The sequence below is a fragment of the Enhydra lutris genome, unplaced genomic scaffold (genome assembly GCF_002288905.1).
Source record: "Enhydra lutris kenyoni isolate GAN:26980312 unplaced genomic scaffold, ASM228890v2 scaffoldscaffold42, whole genome shotgun sequence".
Classification (NCBI taxonomy): domain Eukaryota; kingdom Metazoa; phylum Chordata; class Mammalia; order Carnivora; family Mustelidae; genus Enhydra; species Enhydra lutris.
Genome location: NW_019154126.1, coordinates 2347403 through 2366289, shown reverse-complemented (window position 1 = coordinate 2366289; position 18887 = coordinate 2347403). Strand labels below are relative to the sequence as shown.

The 18887-nt window shown below is 35.2% G+C and overlaps 1 protein-coding gene across 1 annotated transcript in view; it reads left to right on the top strand.

Moving 5' to 3' along the window:
• The first annotated feature begins 903 nt into the window (after positions 1-903).
• LOC111155576 (armadillo repeat containing 3) overlaps positions 904-18887 on the top strand; it is an 88443-nt gene continuing 70459 nt past the window's right edge. The window contains exons 1-2 of the mRNA XM_022515824.1: positions 904-949; positions 11907-12024. Of these exons, the coding sequence (XP_022371532.1) occupies positions 11955-12024 (70 nt within the window). The 5' untranslated portion in view covers positions 904-949; positions 11907-11954. The remainder of the gene's footprint in view (positions 950-11906; positions 12025-18887) is intronic.

Here is an 18887-nt window from a genome sequence, read left to right as displayed (position 1 = left end):
CCCAAGTGGAGTTACTCCTCTGTGGTGTATCAACTGTGACTAACAATGCTCTTGACGTTTTTCCTGCACAGTCAAGGACATGCGAGGTGGAAAAGGGTCTTGCAAGCAGTAGTCCCAATTTCCCTAGTATACAACTCTTCACATTCTCAGTTACTTTTTTTATTGCACTATGGGTTATATTAGAGAAAACTTCTGGTTATCTGGGAAAATGACACCAATGTTAGTTTAGTATTGGTATGTCTTGGGTATCATACATAAAATCATACTCCCAGGAAAAACAGTTAATGATTTTTATAAATATCGAATGCCTCGTGTGCACCAGATACTCTCGGGATAGATCAGTGTGAGAAAGCAGACCAAAATCCATCCTTTTGTGGCGAAACATTCTTGCAGATCTCAAAAGTAACTTGGATTTAGTCTCCCAAGCCCTCTAAGTGAACTGTAAGCATGGTAAACTATTCCCAGTTATGTAAGTAAAAGTTATGTCTCTAATGAATTGTCTTCCTTACGACCTGGAAGCCAGGACTAATGCTCAAAAAATTCCAAAAACACTGAGAATTTGAAGTAAGAATGTAGGTAACATATTTGTCCATGTACAATAATTTCTACATATATTAGTAGAAATAACATATTAGCATAGTCTCTTTTCATGTACAGTTAAAATGAGGAAATAAATCTCTTTCTAAGGGCATAGGTGACATAGATTTGTACATTGTATAAACAATGTACAAATGACACTTTTTTTTTTAAAGCAGGCTCCACTCCCAGCCTAGAGCCCAACATGGGGCCTGAATTCACAACCCTGAGATCAAGACCTGAGCTGAGATCAAGAGTCAGATGCTTAATCAATTGACCCACCCAGGTGCTCCTATTTAACTATTTATGGCATCTTTTTTCCAGAATGGGTAAAAAGATAAAGAAGGAAGCAGAACCACCTCCTAAGGATGTGGTAAGTTTCTGATTTGAATATTATAGTAGCACATTAACAACCAGTTTTAAAAATAAATTATTCAAACAGTTTGGCACATACCAGTATATACATGAGTACACAGTGGCAGAAGTCCAAAGTCTGACTAATGATAAGATTAGTTAGAGAAATCTAACATTATATAAACAAACATTTATAATGTTGTCATTACATAATTAGTACAATTAGAGAGTAATTATTAGCTTTTCCAGTATGTGGATGGCATGTTTATAAGCCTAGTTAATGAGCAAATAGTTTTGGTTCGTTCTTTTAAATATTTTAAATTTATATTTGCCTGTCTCTCATTAATGTTAATCATCCAAGTGCGTTTTCAAAGATAACTAGAGTTTATGCTATAGCTATTAGATGGGGGTAGAAGGTTGTCTGAAGACCACCATTTGGACATCAGAAGTCTTGTGTTTTCCAGTTCTATGGAGAGAAAAGTGTGGGTTTATGCTCTTTTTCTATTCCCAATATTTGAGTAATGCATTTCCTACAACACGAAACCCTGTCTCTCTTTTTTAATTTTTTTTAAAGATTTCTATTTATTTATTTGACAGACAGAGATCACAAGTAGGCAGAGAGTCAGGCAGAGAGAGAGGAAGGGAAGCAGGCTTCCCACGGAGGAGAGAGCCCAATGTGGGGCTCAATCCCAGCATCCTGGGATCATGACCTGAGCCGAAGGCAGAGGCTTTAACCCACTGAGCCACCCAGGTGCCCCCCCCCGCCGTCTCTCTTTTAAAAGCATGGTTTTATCTTATTTCTTTAAGGTTTATCAATTACTGAAAGATTGTGTTAAAAATAGAAAATGAACTTGGACAGTTTTCAGTGTGGGAACTTCTTTTGAAACAGACATTTGGTATCATTTTCTTCAAATAAAATGCAAATAAAAAAGTGCTTATAGTCAGTCAGTAGACTCACAGGATTTTATAGTTTGAGGGAAGCTGAGCTTAGCGCAAGACCTTCCCAACAACACTGGAGTTTTGTGGTTACAAACGTGAGCTACATCCCAGCTCTGCCTCTCATGAGCTGTGTTATTTGGCACAGTTGCCAAATGCGGCTGAGTTATTTCAGCTTTTCAAAAAAAAATTTCTTCAGTGCGAATTATAATGTCCAATTCATTTTGGTTGTTGTAGGAATTAAAATGAAATAAAGCACATCAAATTTTCAGTACCTGGCACATAGTTAACACTAGTAAATAAGACCTGTTATTATGGGACTCCTTCAGACTCTGACACGGGCGCACACACACACACACACACACACACACACTCTATGTAACTCCTTATGGATGATCCTTCAGTACAGTTGGGAACAAAGACAGCAGAAGCATCTGTCTGCCCAGGTCTAGGAAAGCTTTGCAGAGATAGACGGTCATTGTGGTTCATGATACATTTTCATCATTCTAGTTGTTCTGCCTTTGGACATACTCCTAAAACATTCCAAATTCTCTTGTTTTTGCCTTACCACTTTTTATTGCAAGATAGCATTTTTTAAAAGATTTTATTTTATTTTTTTGAAAGATTTTGTTTATCTGTCTATCTAACTGAGGGGGGAGAGACAGAGAGAACACTCGGGGGGGGGCAGAAGGGGGAGGGAAAGAGGCTCACGCAGACTCCCTGCTAAGTGTTGGGCTCCACACCAGGACCTGAGATCATGACCTGAGCCTAAGTCAACAGTCAGATGCTTAACCGACTGAGCCACCCAGGTGCCCCAAGATTTTATTTTTAAGTGATCTCTACACCCAGTGTGGGGCTCAAGCTCACAATCCCAAGATCAAGAGTTGCATGCTTCACTGACTGAGCCAGTCAGGTGCCCCACAAAATAGCGTTATTGACATCTTATTACCGGAAAGTGGACTAATGAACACAGTAGTGTTCGAACACTGTTTGATTAAAATTGGAATTAAGAGACTATTAGACAATAGATATATTTGTCTAGTACACTTTCTATAATTTTGCAGTGTCTTTCCTCTGTATTGCAGTCCTTTCAGGACACAGTCAAGGACTTGAGAAACAGTTTTAATCCTAGCATTACCAGAAATCTAGCTCTTGTTTCCTCATGAGGTTCACAACAGCCTTAGGGACAGCCAAAGCGTGTGCAATGGCCAATGTCAAAGAAATTACTGCCTGTGTTTTCTTTGGGAGTTTTATGGTTTCAGGTCTCATATTTAAGTCTTTAATCCACTTGAGTTTATTTGTATGTGTGGTATAAGACAGTTGTCTGGTTTCATTCTTTTCCCTACACCATTTGTTGAAGAGACTGCCTTTTCCCCATTGTATATTCTTGCCTCCTATGATGAAGATTAATTGACCATATAAGCATGGGTTTATCTCTGGGCTCTGATTCTGTTCCATTGATCTATGTGTCTTATTTTTGTGCCAATACCTTGCTGTTTTGATGACTATAGCTTTTGTAGCACATCTTGAAATCTTGTATTGTTATAACTCCAGCTTTGTTCTTCTTTCTCAAGATTACTTTGGCTATTTGGGCTATTTTGTGGTTCCGTACACATTTTAGTATTATTTGTTCTAGTTCTGTGAAAAATATTGTTAGTATTTTTGATAGGAATTGCATCAAGTATCCCTTCATAGATGAATGGATAGAGAAGATATGAGATTATATATATATATATCATGTATATATACATACATACAATGGAATATTACTCAGCTATAAAAATAATGCAACAACATGGAAGGACCTAGAGGGTATAATGCTAAGTGAAGTAAATCAAAGACAGACAAATACCTAATGATTTCAGTCATACATGGAATTTAAGAAAAAACCAAATGAACAAATAAAACAAGAGACAAACGGAAAAAACAGACTTTAAATTCAGAGAACAAACTGGTGGTTGCCAGAGGGAAGGTAGGTGGGAGATGAATGAGATAAAGGGGATTTAAGAATACACTTATCTTGATGTGAACTGAGAAATGTACAGAATTTTTGAATCATATTGTACACCTGAAACTAATATAACATCCTATGTTAATTATACTTAAAAAAAAATAAGAGTGAGAACAACAACAACAAAAAAAGGCATGTTACAGTTACCAATGGTCCTTGACTATTGCCTTTCCTCAAGGTCCTTCCATCCTTCCCCTACTCTGACTTTATGTTAATAAAGCTAATAGATTAGTGTGAAAGTATGTAATCACTTTCTATCTTGAAAATTCAAATACTTCAAAACAGTATGCCATAGTTTAAGCTATCTGAACTTGGAATTTTTTCCGAGGTGTACTTCTTCAAAGTCTACAAATTTTTCTTGTACAAATTTTAAAGGAAAACCAAATTTAAAAGATAGATATATAGCTGCTTAAGAAAATAAACTTTCCTGTGTCAACAAATAACAACTTCCTTATAGAGTTCCTAAAAACATTATTTCCAAAGATTTGTATTTTTATTAGTCTTTCATCTACTATTTAAAATGGGCTATGGGGACAGAAAGAAGAATGTTCAGTTATATGGTTAAAACAAAAAGCTCCCTTTGCTTTTCTTATTTTCTCATTGTCAAAGCATACATCTAATATATGCCTGTATGGTTTATTGACCTCCATTCTTTTTCATGAAATTGACCACTACCTAAGAAGATGCTTGGATGTGGGGAAGATACAGCTTGAGTGAGCAGTGCAAGATTCTGCCTTCCCACATCATTTCCATGTCTAGCTGAAAGGTTGTTTGTGATGCTTTAAATAAAAGGCAAACTTCTTATAGAGTGATTGCATAAGAGAGTTACTAACAAAGGACCTTAGTAGGCAATATTTAATATAAGGCAAGATAATCAGTGACTGAGAACATAGGCTGCAGAGTTATACTGCCAGAACCTGAATCCTCACTCCATCATCCATCATTTGATCCGGGGCAAAGTTTCCAACCTCTGTCCACTCCAGTGAGGATGTAATGATAGCCACCTCATATCTACTCACAGCAACGAGACAACATAGATAAATAGAAGATGCTTAGAACAGTGCTTGGCACTAGATAAGAACTTAGTAAAAGTGGTTATTTTGAATCATGTAGTTGAGAGGGTACTCTTCATTACTCTCTAAAACTTTAGAGTTTTTATGAATTGTCTAAGGAGGCAGGGAGATCAGCTGTGGAAGACCTGCTGGCCACTGAAGTTCCCAGTGGCCTGGGTGTGGCCATTATGATTCATGGTCAGGTCTTCAAGTCTATGAGCATGGAACTTTCATTTGCTTAATACTTCAGAGGAAATCGAGTTTCAGTGGATAAATCCACAGCATCTAAACTCACAAGGGACGATGGTTCTGGAATCTCACTAAGTACCAAGTTAAAGAACGTTTATGTTCATGGGTCAGCACCTTTTCTCTATAGTTCAGTGCCATATGGGGGAGGAGTATTGAGTCAGAGCAACAGGCAATAACAGAACTTGCTCCCTCACCTGGGCAACCAAACCCAGTTCCTTGCAAGAGTGGGATGGCTCCAGGGTCCTTTTTCTCCAGGACGCTTTCATCAACCTCAGAATGCAACCCTTAATGCTCTGTCACCGATTGCCAAAATGGACTTATTTCAGAAATGAAGCTTCATGGGACTTTATTTTCCTGTCTTTTGCTCTCATCACAGATAAATAAAATGTCATAGTTTAGGGGTGCCTGGGTGGCTCAGTGGGTTAAAGCCTCTGCCTTCGGCTCAGGTCATGATCCCAGGATCCTGGGATCCAGCCCTGCATGGGGCTCTCTGCTCAGCAGGGAGCCTGCTTCCTCCTCTCTCTCTGCCTGCCTCTCTGCCTACTTGTGATCTCTGTCTGTCAAATAAATAAATAAAATAAATCTTTAAAAAGTCATAGCTTAATAAAAATTATTATAAATTAATAAACATATACAAAACTGTATTAAAAAAATATCAGCTTGCTTACCTAGCTCTAAACCTTTAATTTGGGTCCTAGAGAAAACCAGAGACCATTTTAGCTGTTTTCATTTTCATTTTTACACTTTTTAGCAGATTTTAACTGATGTTTAGATGTTCTTTACTAAAAGTTCATACTAGAGTGGTAGTCTGCTTCCTTCTGTTTATCTGTCTCTCTTTTTCTGCATAATTGGTTCCTCGTGACCTGAGACCACTGATGTAGTAAACACATTCCAGTCGACATCAAAAAAGCCTTTTATTTGCCCGTATTGGTACCATAAAAGTCACTAAACTGTCATGATGTATATACTTTCACTGAGTTCAACTTTATAATTTTGTATTCTTTTATACCTGTGCTCATGCAGTAGTCACTGGCCACATGTGGTTATTTAAATTTAAATTTACAATAATTAAAGTAAAATCAATCAAAATTAACAACTAAAACTTAAATGAAAAATTCAGTTCCTCCATCACATTACACTTCAAGTGCCCAAAAGCCCCACGTGGCTTGTGACTTCTCTATTGGACGATGAAGAATCAGAACATTCCCATCATTGAAATTCCACTGGGCAGCACCGTTCTAGACAATCTTGTTTCCTTACCAGAGATATAAAAATATCTCTATGAGTCTATGGCTTCTCTAATTAACTGAGCTTAAAATTTCAAGTTTAGCCAAAATGCTTCCCCTTTATTGCACTCTTTCTATAAATAACTTTTGTTCATCATTTATTTTGTACAGAGCGTGAAATTATAATTTCACAACCAGCTTGCTGGTGACTGACTGTGAGTTCCTCACAGGAAAGCAGATGGGATATGTAATTACAGCACAGTATTATTTATTTAGTTGTGTGGCATTCTGTTATAGCTAGCATTTTATTCTCAGCACCTATTTTAATAAAAAATTACTATAATGCTGTAGACTCTGTAGGAGAAACAAATGTCATGCCAAGTTTCTCCACTCTCTGCCAAATATTGGTATTTTTCCTCCTTTAATAGCCCTTTAGATTGTGGCTCTCACAGTTTGAATCTTCCCTTTAAGCTTCTTGTAACCCATATCACCTTTTTCTTAAGGATGACCAGAAGACATGGCAAAATACTAAAGTGTTTTCTCAACCATTAAAGAAGGATTAAAGATATTTATGATAGTTTTAGTTTAAATATATTTTCATGTACTCCTTTGACAATTGTAGTCATTGTGTCATGACATAGCCTTGTTTTAACATGGCATATTTATTCACATGCTTATAAAGTCAGCTTTAAAAATATTGAAATACCAGAATAGCAAATATTCTAGTTGGAGGAAACAGTCACTTAACAAATAATAATATAATTCAGACAGCAAAGATCAATGAGGAAAAACAAAGTAGTCTATAGGGATGGAGAGTGATCAGGCTACTTTAAATAAAATCCATGTCAGGACAAGCTTTCCCAGTGGGGTCACACTTAAGAAAGACCAATGGAATGAGGAAGTATGCTATGCAAATATCTGGGGAGAGCACCCCAGCCAGAGAATAATAACTAAGGCCTTACTTAGTATGTGCAGGAAATGCCAAGAAAGTTGGTATGACTGGAAATTACGAAGCAGGGAGTACAAGGTGGGTGCCAAAGGTGGTGGGATGGTGGTGATGATTGGTTTTTTTCCTAATGTGCAAAAAGGGGAATCCAGTGATAAGCTATAAGTAGAGGATTAGCAGCATCTCATTTATATTTAAAACAAAAAGCACAAGAGCATTCTAGCTCCACTGTGAAAGAAAAGTGAAAACTGGAAGACCGATTTGGAGGCTGTTAACAGTGGAGCCATAAACTATGCAGCTAGCTCCAGATGGTAACTGTGAAGGCAAGAAGTGGCCATAGTCAGGATCCATGTTGAGGGTAGAGTTGACAGAATTTGCTGATGGTTTGCATGTGTTGTGTGAGAAGAAGAGGAGTTGGGGGATGTTTCAAGGTTTGGCTTGAACAACTGAGCAAATGATGGTAAACTTACTGAAGAAGACGCATACACCAAAGAAACAATGCAATGTCTTGAGTGCTATTATAGAGAAGCTCAGAGGAATATAGCTGTGAAAAAAACAAAACAAAGCAACTCCCTCAAACAACAACAAAAACCAAGGATTTTCAATATCAAAAAAGCAAAAAACATTATCCAGAAAGATGGAGGCCTGGTAATTAAAGTCAGCCTTAAGCTTCTACAGTTTCAAGTATTGTTTATTATTTTAATTCTCTAGAAGTGAGATAAAAATGTCAAGTGATAGGTAACATGGTGATCACTGATGATGGTCTTAGTACTATTTTGGTGAACTGATGAAGATGAAAGTCAGTTTAGAGATGTTCAGCAGGAAGTGTGAGAAGGAGCAAATGGAGAAAAATCAATAGTTCATAAAATTTTTGACCAAAAGGGAAGGAGAGATAGGATAGCATCTGGAAGGTGATTAACATCTAGGAAAAGATTATTTTGGTTTTAAAATAAGAGAGTTTTGAGAAGCCAGAGTTTAGAGAGACTAAGATGGCTGGAATTTGCAGGGCCGAGTGCCAGAGAGGAGGGAAATACATAGAAAAATAGCTCCAGAAATTTGGTTAATGGTCCCCTTGATTCTTTGAAGTCTAAGCAGCACAGGGTGAAACTCATGCTCTTGACAAAGAACAGGCATGAACAACTATCAGGGAGATGTAAGCTGCATAATTTTTAGACTCATACAGGTCTGGAAGACATTCTGATTTTGACCCAAAAGATTGGAGAGATCTTATTGAACATCTGGGGTATTAAATGGAGCCCCCAGCAAGGTCGTGCCTTAGTAGCAGAATGGTTAATCCAGCCCTAGAGCAAACGCTTCCCCAGGCTTGCTGTAATAAGGCTTTAAAACAGACCTTAAATAGATCAAGCTGAACCATAAAAAAACAACTGTCAAGCAGAACAAAATTCAACATCCTTTAAGAGAACCCCCCCAAAAGAATCCAGACACTCAACAACGTAATTTTCACAATGTTTAGCTGCCAATAAAAATTATTATATATGCAAAGAAATATGTGATCTAGTCAGAAGAAACTCAGTTGTTAAGCCAATAGAAGAGATAAAATTGGATACTAAAAAAATTCAACTCTCCAAAAGAAGATAGGAAAAAAGGAACCAGGGACCAAATCAGAGAAAGAGAAAACAACTAACAGAATGGTCCATTAAAACCCAATTATATCTATAACTGTATTAAATGTAAATGATTTAATAATCCAATTAAAAGTGAGAGATTGTCACACTGAATAAAAAAACAAGATCCAAAATATAAGCTGTCTATAAGAAATCTCCTTTCAGTATAAAGATAATGGATAGGTTAAAAGTAAAAATAAGGAAAAAGATACACTGAATTAATCATAAGAGAGCTGGAGTGTCTATATTAATACTAGATAAATTATATTACAGGGCAAATAATATTACCAGAGAAAAAGAGATATATATCATCATAATGAAAAGGTTCATTTGGAAAAATGGTCCTAAATGTTGTTCACCTAATAACACTTGTTTAAAATACATGAAGAAAAAAATGATACCATTTGTCCTTAGCATCAAAAATAATGAAATATTTAGAGATAAGTTTAACAAAATAAATGTAATGCTTATATGCTGAAAAACTATAAAACATTGCTGAGACAAATTAAAGAAGACAAATAAGTGAAGAGATATACTTGTTGGATACAGATACATTGCTGGTGGGAACACAAGACAGTAAAACAATTTTGGAAAAAAAAATTATTATTATTATTTTTAATTTCTTTTTGTAAAACTAAACATGCAGTACCAGACAAGCCAGAAATTCTACTGCTAGGTATTTATTCAAGAGAAATGAAAGCATATTTCTACAAGAAGACTTATATGAAAATGCCCATTGCAGCTTTATTCATAATGGTCCCAAATGGAAACAACCCAAAGGTCCATCAGCTGAGTGGATAAATAAATAGTGTTGTATTCATACAATGAGATACCACTCATTGTTAAAAAGGAATGAATCACTGATACATGGAACAATCTGAATGAATCTCATAAGCATTCTGCCAAATGAAAGGAGCCATACATAAAAGGTACCTATGTAATAATTTTATATTAAATAGTCAAAATTAATCTATAGCAAAAGGAGGCAGATCAGTGGTTGCCTAGAGTGGATATGGGAAAGGGAGTCAACTGGAGAGAGAGGCAGGAGCAAGTATTTTAGGGTAATGGAAAGTTCCACATATCATTGGTTATACATATGAGTTTAATAAAACTCATCATACTTACACTTAGGTGGATTTTGTCAAATCTAAGCTGGCCCTCTGTAAAGTAGACTCAAACAAAGTAATGGGAATAATTTGTTAGGTGGAAGGTGATTACTCAAGAGAAAAGAAGGATGATTAATGTATGACATAACTGGGAATATGTATGTTCTATGAGAGTGGGGGAATTGGTTATCTTGTTTAATGTGTGCTCTTCTCAGTGAAATGCATTTATTTAGGGGTTGAACGAGTGTTTATTGAATGAATGAGTGAATTAAAGATGAATAGGTTAAAAATCCAAAACACACATTAGATATTGGGCTTAGGTAGTAGGAGAAGCATTTCCTTTAATATAATACAGGGATATGTGTAGAGGCTCTTGTGAATATGTGAGGCTGTTGTGAATTTGTTGATCATGAATTTATAGTAATACTGTTTTTCCCTATAGTTTAATATTCTCTAAGAATGCTCAGATGCTTGAGCACAAAGGCAAAGAGAGAAATTCTTACTGTCTGTTCATGGTTTGGATATTCTAAAATTGATTTGGTGAGAAGACAGAAGGACACAAAGGTTTATTTAGGGTGTGGCAGGAGTGTTATTAAAATAATAGATCTTTAAATCTAAGCAGGATAAGAAATAAAGTGCAATAAGAGTAAGACACTTAGAGTAAGACATACACAAACAACAGCTTTAATTTGGATGTTAGATGATGCTCTCCTGACATCCAACAGCCATTTCCCCTACAAGGGGGATTTTTATTCCAGCTGTGCCCTTTTAAGTCATTGCTTACTGCTGTCTTCTCTGCTCTCCCAACCTCACACAATTATGCTTCCTTACTCAGAGTAATCTGTCCCTCCATTCTTAGCTTGAAACTGAACATCAATTTTTGTTATATACCCAGACATAGTAAGATGTCCATTTAGGAAGGGCCAACACAAAGAGCCAGCTAAAACTTTGAAATTTATTTTTTTTCCCCTTTAACATAAACAGAACACCCTCCTTCTCCAGTCTCTGGAAATGGAAGAAAAATGGTGTGATAATTTGTTTTCACCTTGACTGAAGAAAACCCATAGGAGCCATGAATTTGTTATTGTGCATCATGGCTACCCATGAATTCTCAAGATCTCATAACACAATAGAGATTTTCCTAGAGCTCTATACTTTTTCTTTACACTGTATTACCATTTGCCCTGTTTCAGATTTTATCCAAATGGGTTTTACATTTTCTTATATGTGGTTATCTATTGCTTTTTAGTTATTTTTCATACGTGATTTCTGCTTTCTCATAAAGAGTAGTGATTAGAAGCAAGTACTGATTATTAGAACTGTCAGGGTATCTAATATATACCGGTACTCAAGGATTCTTGTGTATCAACTTAGAATTATGCTAGTATATGTTATTTAATGATCATCTATTATGTGCCAGACAATGTGCTAAGTGCTTTACATATATGATCTCTAATCTTCTCCTTGATCCTTCAGGGAGAATATGTATCATTATGCCCATTATACAGAAAAGGAAAACTGAAATTCTAGCAGCAGAAGTAACTTGCTTGATTCCACATAGCTAAGTTGAGAGACTAGATCCGTTAGATTCCAAAATGCTTTGCTCTTCCTGCGATTACTCCAGGAATTCCAAAGCCACCAATACTGGCACTATCTCTCTATCAGTGATGTTTTTTAAATGAAAACTTTATGGTGCACTTCGTGGTCAGTGACCACATCCTTTTTGTATGATTACATTCTCTTCAAGTTTCTAGACACCGTTCATTTTTTATGTGTTTTTTAAAGCTCATATATGAACCTGACATTTTTTCTCTCTACATTTCAGTTTGACCCCTTAACAATTGAAAGCAAAAAAGCAGCAACTGTGGTGTTAATGCTTAATTCTCCAGAAGAAGAAATTTTGGCTAAAGCATGTGAAGCCATTTATAGATTTGCTTTAAAAGGTTTGGTTTTTTTCAGTTTATTTTTCCATTTCATTAGTTTCTTAAAATATTTACTACATAATGGGCCCTTTCTTCCTAGTCTTTAATTCACTTCTTGTCAGATGAATTCTTTCAGACAACCAGAATATCATTTAATGCATTACCTGAAAGTAATATATCTCCCTAAGTGCCTATCTTAATCTTAAGGAGTAATTTAGTCACTGCATAGAATAGTCATCTTGAAGGTTTTATTGTAGTTTAAAAAATTGTAAGTCACAGGAGCTACAAGAACTCCCAGTGGTCAAAGCTGGAACAATTTGAGCAACAAAATAAAGTAGTATTGAATTATAACTCAAAGTATAAATAAGTATTTATGAGCCTGTACTGATAAAAATAAATAATTGAATAAGTAAATAAATGAGAGAGAAAATAAAAAACTCCCATGCAGAAGAATTCCAAATAATTTATGTACTCTGACCTCAAAGAGGCAGAATGTAACTTTTCACTCTGTGGGTGTGGGCTTTGCATAGGGACTTCTTTTCAAAGATTACAATATGGAAATAGGGAAAAAAGAGTAAGTTCATAGTGGAGAAACCTGACAAGCACTACTGAGTCAGGTGATCAAAATCAGCATCAATAGTGATAAGTCATAGTGATAATATGTGAACTTGACATGATGTAATGAAAAATGGCACTTCTGTTACTTTTCCCCAAAACTTATAACCCTGAAATCAGACAAGTTCCAAGTCAGGGACATTCTACAAATACGTCTAACCAGTACTCCTCAAAACTGTCATTGCTATCAAAAACAAGAAAAGTCTGAGAAACTCATAGCCAAGAGGAGTTGAGGATAGGATATATGACTAATGTCACAGGGGACCCTGGATAGGATCCTGGAACAGAGAAGGAACATTAGGCTAAAAGTAAAGAAATCTGAATAAACATACTTTAATTAATAGTAACATATTAATATTGGTTTATTAATTATAACAAATGTATCTACTAATACAAAATGTTAATAGTGGGAACATGGGTTTAGGATGTGTGGTAACTCTGTTCTATCCTAGCAATTTTTCTGTAAAACTAAAACCATTATAAAAATTAGAATTTATTAAAACACTATACATGTTACAAGTTAGGTTCTATCTCAAGGATTATTCATAGAGGGTTTATAATCATAAATGATAATTGTATTCTAATTCATTCCAAGTGATGATAAAAGTAGACTTTTATTATACTGTATAACATTTTAATTGAGAATACTGAAGAGTTTAGTATAACTTTGTATTTTTAACAAACCATTTAAACTAAGAAGGGAGCAATTTGAATTTTAAGGAAATGATACTTACATTTAAGGAAATGATACTAAACATTGTTTTGGGACTTGTATGAGAGAACAACAAATCACTCAAGTAGCAAATGGTGAAATACTCACCTTGCTATATTTCACTCTAGTTATTGGGAATCCAGATAAAAACCAGAATCATTGCTTCTGGCAGGTATGGATCATGAGTAATTGTGTAGAATTCTGGGCTGGATTTCAGGGAGACATTGGATCATGAAGTTAGGGCAACTTGAGTCTCACTCAGCCATACAGAATCATCAAATGCCATCTTTTTTTTATATGACATGAGGTAAAGAAATAGATATATATTTTATGTGAAATCAATACAGAAATTACTGTAAGTTTGGTGTTCTATACTAGCAGTATTTTCTGATTGTGTTTTTAAGATAAATGATAAGACATTACCTCCTGGCCATGATGGACCAAGGGGTCAAATTTACTTTCCTGATTGAAACAACTAAGAAAATAAGAATCTATGAAATAACAGTTGGCAAAACACTGGATATTAGGCAATGAATGACAGACCATTGAGAGATAGGAAATGAAAGAAATAAACTTTGATTACCTCACCTTATTGATTTCAGAGAATTTCCAGGACCACATCACAGGAAGGGGTATCCTATACAGAGCCTTGTAGACTCTGAGAAGACAGATCTAAGAGTTCAGGGAGACAAAGGCAGCAAGAGTTTTCAGTAACAGAGAGGAAAGAGAAGTCGGGAGATTGGCAAAGGGTCTGATTCAAGTGTTCAGCTGAGTACTGATAAGGAGGTATGTATGTGGGAACTACTTGAAGTCAGACAAAGCACTTAACAGGATCAGATTTAACAGCGCCTGGTGCTCACACAAGTTGTGCCTATTTCCATCAGCCAGACTAGAAAACTTCAAGATTCATGGAGAATTATATAGAATACACCGAAGGGTCTTGCTTCAAGAGTTAGAAATTATTAGCCCTAGATAGAACCTTGCTCTAGTACCACCTAATAAATATTTTAAAAAGCAAGACCTAAAGTGATCAAATTGTTTCTGGATAATTATTTCCCAAAACAAATTTGAAGAATACAAAAATTACCATTTACCAACTAGGTAAAATTTATAATGTCTGGCATCCAATAAAAAATTAACAGGCCTGAAAAGAAGCAGGAAAATATAACCCATAATGAGGATAAGTCATCAGTAAATAAAAACTGACACAATGTATGTGTAAGTGTAAAGAAGAGAAGAAGGACAAAAAAAAATGTTAGAAGAAATAATGGCTCTGAATTCCCCCAACATGACAAAAACTCTAAGCTTCTGGATCCAAGAAGATCATAAAAAACCAAGCACAATAAATATGAAGAAAACTACACCAAGGTTCAACAAAATCAAATTGCTTGAAAAGAGTGATAAAGAGAAAATCTTAAAAAGCAGCCAGGGGAGAAGCACATTACATTCAGAGGAACAAAAATAAGGATGACGGTAGATTTATCATCACAAATGATGCAAACAAGAAGTCAGTGGAGCAGCATCTTTCAAATACTGAAAGAAAATAAACTTTAATCCTAGAATTTTATTCCCAGCAAAAATATCTTTCAAAAAACACAAGTGAGGGCGCCTGGGTGGCTCAGTGGGTTAAAGCCTCTGCCTTCGGCTCAGGTCATGATCTCAGGGTCGGGCTCTCTGCTCAGCGGGGAGCCTGCTTCCCCCTCTCTCTCTGCCTGCTTGTGATCTCTCTCTCTGTCAAATAAATAAATAAAATCTTAAAAAAAAAAAAACAAACACACAAGTGAGATAATGTCTCAGACATTCAAAAGCTGAAGTAGTTTATTGCAAGCAGACCCACACTACTAATTGTAGTAAAGTAGGTCCTTCAGGAAGAAGGAAAATTGACACTAGATGGAAATGTGGATCTACACAAAATAATAAAGAGAGAACACTAGAAATGGTAACACACAAAGTTTTTTCTCATTATTTAGATCACTTAAAATTGGTAATTTTAAACAAAAAGAGTAACCATTTCCTGTGCAGAAACACTTATAAAAATAAGATAAATGACAACAACAGAACCAAGGTAGAAAGGGGAAAAATGGAAGTATACTACTGTAAGTTTCTTGCACTATATGTGAAGTGGTCTATCATGACTGGAAAGTAGACTGTGATAAGGATATTTACTACAGAATTTAATACAACCACTAAAATGACAAAGAATAATATCAAATAAGCCACAAAGGAAATGAAATGGAATCATCAAAATAATATTCAATTCATACAAAGAAGGCAAAGATGAAAAAAGGAAAACAAAGAATAATGAGATGCATAAAAAACAAATAACAAGATGGTAGGCTTAAACCTAATGATATCAACTATCAAACTAAATGTAAATGGTCTGAGTAGTCAATTAACAGGGAGATAGTGCTATAGTCTATAAAAAGCAAGGCCAAACTACATGCTACATCCAAGAAATGCACTTAGAATGTAATGACACAAATAACTTGAAAGTAAAAGGATAAAAAAAGGTATCCTATATCAATACTAATCAAAAGAAAGCTGGAGTGACTATATTAATATCAGAATAATAAAAGAGCAGTATCAGATAAAAAACATCATTTTATAATAATAAAAGAGTCAATTAATCAAAAATCTATGAAAAATAAAATAAGATGAAAACAGAGAGGGAGGCAAACCATAAGTGATTCGTAACTATAAGAAATGAACTTAGGATTGTTGGAGGGGAATTGGGTGGGGGAATGGGGTAGTTGGGTGATGGGCATTAAGGAGGACACTTGATGTAACGAGAACTGGGTATTATATGAAACTAATGAATCATGAATTCTACCCCTGAAACTAATATTACAGTTTGTGTTAACTACATTGAATTTAAATAAAGGAAAAAAAAGAAGCTATGAAAAAACCTAAACAATTATTAATGTCAGACCTTCAAAATACATGAAGTTAGAGATGCAGGGAGAAATAAACACCCACAATTACTGCTGAGGACTTTAATAACCTTCTATTAATAAATGAAAGAACAAATGGATAGCAAGTCTATAAGAATATAAAAGATTTGAACAGCAATATAAATGAATTTAACCTAATTGATATTTATAGAACACTCCAAGCAGAATAACATTCTTTTCAATGCATACAGGACATTTATCAAAATAGGTGATATTCTGAGCCATAATACAAGCCTTAATAAGTTTATTTTTAAGTCTTAATAAATGTAAAAGAATTATAATCATATAAAATATATGTCACACCACAATAGAATTAAATTGAAAATCACTTAACACAAAGGACTCTGGATAATCATTAAATAGTTTGAAAGTAAATTACACACTTCTAAATAATCTGTCAGTGAAAGAATGCAAAAGGAAAATCCAAACTGAAGATGAAAACATAACATATAAAAATAAAAATTTGTGGGATGCTACTAAAAGAGTATCTGGGTTAGCCAAAAGTTTCTTAGATATGACCCTAAAAACATAATCCGTAAGAGGACAATTGATTGGATTTTATCAAATTTACCCTAAACACACACATCACCAGAAAAGATACACAGATGGCAAATAAGCACATGAAAAGACATCATATGTTATCAGGAAATCGCAAAGTAAAGCAATAATGAAATATCACTACACATTGATTAGAATGGCTAGAATTCTAAAAACTGACAACATAAAATGCTGGTGAAGATGTGGAAACAACAGGGACTCTCATTCATTGCTGGTGGGAGTCCAAAATAGTACAGGCACTTCGGAAGATGATTTAGTAGTTTCTTAGAAAGCTAAACATGATCTTATACATTTCTCAAAACCTATAGAATTGGAAAACACGTACAGTGAACCGTAATATAGATTATCAACTCTACTTAATAGTTACATATCAATATTGGTTTATCAATTGTAACAAATGTACCACACTAATGCATGATTTTAATAATAAGAGAAATGGGGGAGGAAAGGGAGATGGAGTATATGAGAACTCTGTATTTTTTGTTCATTTAAAAAAAAAGATTTATTTGAGAGAGAGAGAGAGAGAGAGAGAGAACATGAGCAGAGGTGAGGGGGAAGGGCAGAGGGAGAGACCCCGGAGCCCAACACAGTACTCGATCCCAGAACCCTGAGATCATGACCTGAGCTGAAATTCAGAGTCAGCGGCTTAATCGACTGAGCCATCCAGGTGCCCGTGTTCATTTTTTAATAAATTTGAAACTGCTCAAAAAAGTCTAGTAATTTTTTAAAAAGATGTGCTATAGACAAGAAGAAAATTTTTGTTAATCGTATATCTAAAGAACTCTCAAAATTGAATAATAAGGGGCACCTGGGTGGCTCAGTTGTCAAGCATCTGCCTTCAGCTCAGGTCATGATCCCAGGATCCTGGGATCCAGCCCTGCATGGGGCTCCCTGCCCAGCAGGGAGCCTGCTTCTCCCTCTCCCTCTGCCTGCCACTCTGCCTACTTGTGCTCTATCTTTTGTCAAATAAATGAATAAAATCTTTTTTTAAAAAACCTCAATAATCAAACCAAATTTAAAAATACATACGAGCAAGAGATTTGAACAGACACTTAACCAAAGAAATATATGGATGGCAAAAATGTACCTTATGCTCACCATCATCAGTTGTGAGGGAAATGCAAATTAAAACCATGATGAGATAATACCTCACACCCTCTAATGACTATCATCAGAAATATGGACAGATGTGTTGGCTAGGATGGGGAAAAATTGGAACTTTCAGATTCACTTTAGAACAGTTTGTCAGTTTCTCAAAAATAATAGTATTTAAAATTTTTTTAAAATATGTTTTAATGAAATAATTCAAGTTATATAATAAAAGTCTCAGAATGAAAATTTAAAGAAGCCATTAACTTTTATAACAATCTGATATATAATACATGTTTTTATTTAAGCATAAGTATCTTAAAATTTATCTTAAGATCATTTAACAAAATGTTTTCATCTAAGAAATTAAGTTTGAAATTTCCATAAAATACAAATATTGGAAGATTTGAAAAAAAGTTTGTAAGAGTCAACGATGCATATTTCAACATATTCTTACCAGGCGACAGATTTGACCGTATAGATACGGGGCAATTCCATGAGCTCTAAGAACATATAGTCCATGTCTTACCAGAATGTGGACCTACAACTTAAAATATAAAATATTCTAATTTTATGAGAAAACTGAGGCAAGGAAAGTTGAAATGAATCTCAAATTAATTTTGAAAGTGAAATCTATATTTTCATTGCCTGTGAAATTGAAAAGCTGAAATTAATCAGGATGTAAACATTATTCCTGACTTTGTACAATGCTATCTCACTCATCAAGTTATAGACAGACAACTTCTACAGTTAAGCGAGAGTCTGGCCTTACCTGGCCTTCTGGTTCTGGGGCTTCTTGCCACAGCTAAGGAGTCCCCGGTGACCCTGGCTGCTCCCATCTACATGCATACCTCCATGTTAGCTGCGGGCACATCTTGCCTGACAAAATAGCTATAACCCCGTTGGGTGAAAAATGAACCCCCGGAACTCACCCACGACCCCACTTTAACTCAAAGTGG